At 36.7% G+C, this 7,267-nt stretch overlaps 1 protein-coding gene across 5 annotated transcripts in view; it reads right to left on the bottom strand.

The window, feature by feature from the left end:
* Positions 1–2,225: 2,225 nt before the first annotated feature.
* LOC124776548 (arylsulfatase G-like) overlaps positions 2,226–7,267 on the bottom strand; it is a 127,677-nt gene continuing 122,635 nt past the window's right edge. For 3 of the 5 annotated variants that reach the window (XM_047251581.1, XM_047251582.1, XM_047251579.1), the window contains one exon: positions 2,226–3,307. In XM_047251581.1, coding sequence (XP_047107537.1) covers positions 3,030–3,307 — 278 coding nt within the window. In that variant the 3' untranslated portion in view covers positions 2,226–3,029. Of the gene's footprint in view, positions 3,308–7,127; positions 7,213–7,267 lie in introns of those variants that run through there. The other 2 variants (XR_007015632.1, XM_047251583.1) reach the window with 2 other exon arrangements.

Here is a 7,267-nt window from a genome sequence, read left to right as displayed (position 1 = left end):
AAGTTATTACACAGGCAAATAGTAGTGATCGACTTCTGAATTTGCTGAATCAGAAAGCAGCCCTTGTTATTAAGAACATGGCACTGATGAAACACATGCTAACTAAACAAGGGCCACCATCTGATGCAAAGTAGACTTAAGCATTCTGGCAACGAATAATTCTATTACACAAGCTGCACTTCCTTTTCCTCTATTGCAGTCAAAAGTGATTGACAGCTTTCCTGGTGTTAATTTCACACCTCCATTCTAGGGCAATAAATGTGAAAATATCATTACATTTATGCAAAACATGCAGAATGATTGTCAAATGTGTTGTTGGTGTGACTGGTTTCCATTGTATACTGCATGTCTAAAATTAACTGGAGATGCAAGGTCTAGACTCAGCATAAACAATACATTATGCCAGGAATCTTGATGTTTTTGTCAAGTGGTCAACCAAACAATTTTCTGATAAAAAGGATTTTGAGTTTTTTGCTGGGACAACCTGTCTACCCTCTGTCAGTAGAACTTTTGCCAACCACATCTGCTCTGTTTTGTGCCATACCTAGTTTTGTACAATCCCTATGTGTTGAGGTCACACGAAAGGGGGAATTGAGTGCATGTTGGAGAGGCAGAGATGAGAGCTGTTGACAGGTTTACCAAGGGAATAAATCTGCAAATTGGCAGAGAAATAAAATTTGCATCACGCTCTCAAATTTATAATACACACTTTGCACTGTTGAGGGAAGATGCTACTCATCTTGTCTCATCCCCTTCTCAAGGGAATGATTCCCATCATCTCTGCACCATGGAGACAAATTGTAGTCATTGTCAGATCCCCAGATACACAGCCAATAAGTGTCATCACCCCCTGCTGTTCTCACTGTACAGTGATCAGTCACTTAAATACCAGCTGCAACCATTCAGCATTCACTAAACAGAAGCCACAGCAGATTTTGAGGGCACAGAGGTAACAGGAAACAGTATAAGATCTGGTGTGCACACTGCTATGAGCTCCCAATAAAATCAGTTATTTTCATTAGTGTTGAAAGGTTAACAGGGTGGTAAACATGACTATGAAAGACAACATAAATAGGAAGCCGGTCAGGAGGGTTCAGGTGAGGTTATAACTTTTAGCCCTTGGTGAAAAATGGCACTGAGAACTTGACTTGTCAAGATGGAAATTGGTGAAGGAAACTATGATTTTTATCTGCAGATGCTTAGGAAAAGAGGACAGGATTTTGATGGTAATCATGGGAATGATTTCCTGTGCCACTTTTAGGGAGTTGTCACAAACATTTTGACTCAATGACTCAGTGCACTAATGTGACAGTGATGACACTTCAGAAGCATGAGTAACCCAGAAAAAATTGCATATTCCCTGAGTTAACACGAAACTGGCTGCATGACCTGCACACATCTAACTATGGAAAATTTGAGAAGTACGCGTTCATCAACATTTTTTATGTGTTACCTTGTCATTCCACAAATCTTTTTCCTTTTGCCTTTTATTGTATCATGAGTGTTTTCAGTGCCTTCCTTCATAGCAACCTCAACTGGCTAGTCAGACTATGCTCCATATTCTGTGCTCTGCAGCCAAGATAAATTGATGAACCCAGAAATAAATTTCCTGAATATCATACTGAGTCCATATGAAGTTCAGCCAGTTCACTTTCAATATGTGTCTGTAAAATTTTTTCTGTTAAAATATTGAATACATTAACATGTTAATTGTATTTTTTCCTGAGGAAACCATTACTAACTGTAAAATTTAGATTGACAATCATCCAATAAGATGTAGCAGTTTCAGAGAGAACAGGGTATCTCAATCAGATAAATTTATTATAGAAACAGAACTGGAGTCTCCCCTTGCCTGGCAGAGTAATTATATTATGTTCTCAAAAATTTACAGTTTTTTTACAAGCTTTCATAGTATGAAATGAAACCTTTAGTTCCTTCCGTCACACTGTTGGAATGAAAAATTTAATAGTAATTAAATTTCTTTATAATGGTGCTCTGGATAACATCATTTTGACACATTTTAAATGGAAATAGATGAAATAATTTATAGAAAAATTTAACTGTTCCAGGAAAGACTTAATATAATCAGAGTAAATTATCATTATTCAACATTTGAAGAGTCATGTGTTACTAATTTACATAAGTCACTGATATCTAACTCACACTTCACAACATTGACAGAGATAGAAAAAAAGAAACAAGGTCCAGCAACTAGTGCTGTTTAGTTTACTTATTTGCAAGTTCCATGTATTGTACTAAAGATCCTCCATGTAGAATGAATCAGTTACTTTACAGTTATGTACATTTTTCAGTAAAAAGTATGTCAACTTGCTGGCCACATACATTGTCTCCACATATCATGTCTCCGCAGTATCCTTTCTTTCAGGAGGGCTAGTTCTGCAAGGTTCACAGGAGAGCTTCTGTAAAGTTTGGAAGGTAGGAGACGAGGAACTGGCAGAAGTAAAGTTGTGAGGATGGGGCATGAGTTGTGCCTGGGTAGCTCAGTTGGTAGAGCACTTACCCATGAAAGGCAAAGGTCCTGAGTTTGAGTCTCAGTCTGACACACAGTTTTAATCTGAAACAAAGTTTCTTTAAAGGAGTTACCAAAAAGGTCTGATTTCAGTTGGGCTTCCATTTCAACATTAGATAGCTCACTTTTGTGTTATACAATGATATTATATCAGTTGCTAACAGCTACAAAAACTGTTTGAAATTTTCAATTATTTCTAAACTTTACAGCTTACAGAGTGTGTTGTTATCCGTTTATGATGCTTTCTTTTTAATGACAATAGTAAGCTAATTAAAGTTCTGTTCAATGGAAACCTATTTTAACTGCAAGACTTAATGTGAGTATCTTACAATGTGGATGTAACTGTTTCAGGAAAAGTGTATAAAATAAGGGAAAGGAAACCACGTAACTGACAATGGATCAATGTGGGGGGCACAGAAATATGTAACAGAAAACAGCATTCACACTATCTTTAGACTAGTGTTGGCTCTTTTTTCTAGTCAAAGTGCAGAACACTGGCCTAATCCCAGGGGCAGCGACAAATTGGACTGTATTTATCACAACATGGCCGAGCACTGTGCTCTTTAGTGTAGTCTACAGTGCTGGTGTTGTCCTGCTGCACATTTTCATGGAGCCACGCAAGTGCTTGCCCAGCTGCATGCACTGTTGCCTTCCATTCTGAGCTGGTTACCTTCAGTGGGTATGTCTCACCAGGGTCATTCTTGAGGTTAAACACAAGTGGAGACGAAATATGTGATACTGAAGGACCAGTGCGGCCACCACATTCTGGGGAGCCACCTGTACAAATGGATAATGAAATGTTGGCATAAGGTCAGCTACTAGTTTTCACAGAAGCAATTTTGAACAATAACCACAAGAAAAAATCAAAACAATGCAAAAGATTATAAGCAAATTAATTCTGCACCTACAAACAACCAACAGTTTGACAATGTTTAAATTTTAGAAAACAGTATGTGTATGAAGGCTGATGCAAAAATTATGGTAGCTCCTCAATGTGTGAGACAAAGTGAGCAAAATGGCACATTGTAACAGCAAAACTAGAAGCATTCCTATAAATCTTTTTTTAACCAATACAAATATAAGTTTTGAAAACCAGTTGGCAAGTAAACTTAAAAGAAAAACTGTAAATGTTCAATGAATTTTCTTCCTCCCTACAAAATGGATTATACAGCTGTGGACCCAATCCAAGTATCCATCACGTGGAAACACATCAGCAATATTTAAAAACTGATTAAACATCACATGCTGATTCAACATACACAGTCACTAAATTATTACCTCAGTTATGGTCACCTCACTAACCAGCAGAATTAACTAAATGGCTACAAGACACCATTACAAATTATTAAGTTGACTTGGAGCATAGCAACAGTATAGCAAATAGCAGTAAGTGTACTATCTTCTCACATGTCCATGGCCTTACTGACCACGAAAGCCTTTCTGTGACTCAGCAACTATCCTTTTTCTTATCTTGAACAGTTTTATTATCATTCTTGACTTTTATGAAAGTAATTGAGATTAAACCAAAGGTATAATTTTACCCCAGTTCTCTTATCATGTTACCACCAAAGACAGATTCAGAATATAAAGTCAGTTTCTCTTCATCACAGGTGGCAATGTTATAGCAGCACTGTGAAGTCACCCTCTTGGCTGTTTGGGACTCAAGAGCTGGCGTCTGGTGGTAGGGACCTTTGTTCACCTTTAATCACATGGATTCATCTCCTGTAATCTGCCTAATGTAGTTTGCGGTTGCAGCCTGCTTGGCTGCCACTTGGCCTAGTGCCTTTCTCATGAACACATATTTTCCAGCACCTGTTGGAAATAAACTCACAAAATGACTTTCAGGGAATGCTATTAGTATAAAAAACGCCTGCATTCTGCTCCTGAGGCTGATCGGCTATCAGATCTGAATGGTAACACAGTTCTGTAGAGCTCTTAGTAACTCGCTAAATTGGCGTGTTAGCAGGCAGCCCTCCTGGATGTAGGAAGCAAATTGATGGGTCCTCTGGGTCAGAGATGTTGTCTAAAAGTGGTCAACATTTTTGGAACAAGAAGCTAGTGACTCTTCATGATACACAACGATGTTTTTTGTCTATGGGATGCTTGTAAGAAATCAAAACTGCATTCTCAGATACAGTTGTGGAATTCTGATAATGTAGTCAATTTCCAGTTTTCAAGGCAAGTGTTGCAGTTTAGTGAACATGCACATACTTGGTAGGAAGAGGCCTCATATTGGTGTGTGGAGACATTAGTTAGCTGGAGGTGGCATTTAATGAGAGAAACAGACTTGCTGAGGGCTAACTACATTTCTTTCCATGGAAATTGTAAGTTTGTTGTTTTGTGTGACAACTGACCTACTGACTTTGAACATGCAGTGATAATTTTGACTATGTTTATCGCAGATGCTTGAGCACTGTGCTGTGTGTGGCACCATCTACAGTGCTGGTGCTGCCCTTCTGCTTACATTCATGCAGCTACGGAGGTGCCTACTCAGCTGCATCCACTGTTGACTTCCATTCTGTGTTAATTACCTTCCGTGGGTATGTCTCACTGAGAAGATCCTTGAAGCTGAACACGAGTGAAGATGAAACATGGGAGTAGAAGGAAATGAAAGGGAGGCAGTAGTTGAGAAGAGTGCGAGCAGGGTTGTAGCTTATCCCAATGTTATTCAGTCTGTACAATGAGTAACCAGTAAAGGAAATCGAGAGAATTTTGGAAAAGGAATTAAACTTCAGGAGAAAAAACAAAGCTTTTAAGTGTTACTGTTGGCATTGTAATTCTGTGAGATGTAACATATTGTAATATTATAATATAATTTGTGATGTTTGTGATCTCTGTTAGTGATTACAGAGTATTCCAGAGGCAATATGAAGTAGCAATTCAAACTGTAGTTGTATTGTAGTCTTATTTGCCAGTTAACTGAAGTTATAAAACCAATAAACAGCCATTTTACAAGGCCATTTTTTTCTTGTTCCTTAACCGATTCAGTCAGAAGAGAAGGGACTTTTATTATACTGTAGTAATAAAACAAACCGACAAAGTCAGAAGAGAAGATACTTGTATTACACAGAAAAACCTCATTTTTACATTTTCCACTTTTTACTTTCATTTTTGTCAGTCTTAACAGAACCTATTCTCTTAATAAAATGTTTTCCCATCATTAACAATACTGTGTTACAACATTTGACACTTTTTAAGTTTTCATGGTGAAAAAATTCTCTTCGCTGATGACAGAAATATCACAGTCACTGAGAAAACAAGAGAACTCCTTGCCGAGAAAGCAAATGAAACTCTCAGGGAAGTTTATGATTGGTCAATAAGCAATAAAATGATATTGAACATAAAGAAAACTAATGCCTTCAATTTAAGTTTGAAGAGGAAGAATGACAATGTTAAATTAAATGTAGATGGCACCTCTATAAACTGTTTAACAAATGCAAAATTTCTAGGAATGAATATTGATTCTCAGGTGAAGTGTTGTGAACACACAAAGGTACTTGCAAATAGAATGTAATCAGTATGTTATGCCCTTGGAATCCTACCATCAGTGTGTAACATGCAATATCTTTTAGTTACATACTATTCATATGTACACTCAATTCTTAGCCATGGTATTCTTTTTTGGGGAACAAATGCACGAAATATGAACACAGTTTTCAAACTCCAGAAAAGAGCCATAAGAATAATAACCAAAAATACTAGTTGAGCTCATTGTAAAGATCTGTTCAAAACACTGGAGATTTTAACTGCTTCATGTGAATACATTTACCAGTCAGTTATACACATCAAAAATAACATTGGTAATTACTGCACAAACAGCTCTGTCCATGACCATGCAACACGAGCTAGACTCAACTTACATTTATCAAGCAAAAATAAACATAAAACTCAAAACAGCATTTTCTACCAAGGAATAAAACTGTACAATAAACTGCAAAAATACACTTATTAGAAAAGACAGCTAAAAAGTACCTGTTATGCAGTACATTTTATGCATTGTAGGATTACTTATATAAAACAGAGCAGGGGTTTGATAAAAAAATGTTATACAAATAAATAATAATAATGATTATAAAACATCCAACATTCCACATAACACTTTCACATTATGTTTTTTTCCTTCTTTTTTTCCTTTCTAGAAGTACTTACCCCCAAGCTATGCATAGCACAATACTAACACCTCTTCCTCTTTCTGAGCTCAACATCTCACTCATTATAGAGGGATGCTGACTCAGTTTTTCAGGATAGCAAATGGGAAGTAGCAGTACAGAAAAAGGCCCAGAGACCACCAGTGTGCGTGCATTTGTGTGTGTAGTGAGTGAAGTGTTATGAAACAAAGTGTGTATAGTGTGTGCAGTGACTGATAGTGAGATATGAGTGAACAATGTGGCATTACATTATTTAATAAGTTATTTATAAAAAATCTAATGATTGTCTCTAACTAGAAGTCCGTAAATGTGTGTGTATACGAATTAGCTTATTTTAAATTGATCTAAACTTGTAAATACTTTTACATGTTCTATATCCTTGCAAAAAGAGATCTAGAGATGAATAAAGCTACTACTATTACTACTACTACTACTACTACTACTACTACTACTTTGACATTATCACAATGGTTAACATTGATTTTTATACAGATTTCTGCAAAAAGTGCATCGTATTCCTGCTCAAAGCCAGCCCTGAAACAAAGTAGAAAACACAGGCTACATACAAAGTTATTGATTGTGTAATGTA

The sequence above is a fragment of the Schistocerca piceifrons genome, chromosome 2 (genome assembly GCF_021461385.2).
Source record: "Schistocerca piceifrons isolate TAMUIC-IGC-003096 chromosome 2, iqSchPice1.1, whole genome shotgun sequence".
NCBI classification, from domain to species: domain Eukaryota; kingdom Metazoa; phylum Arthropoda; class Insecta; order Orthoptera; family Acrididae; genus Schistocerca; species Schistocerca piceifrons.
The sequence above is the reverse complement of the archived record's forward strand: the minus strand, read 5'-3'. Positions and strand labels throughout refer to the sequence as shown.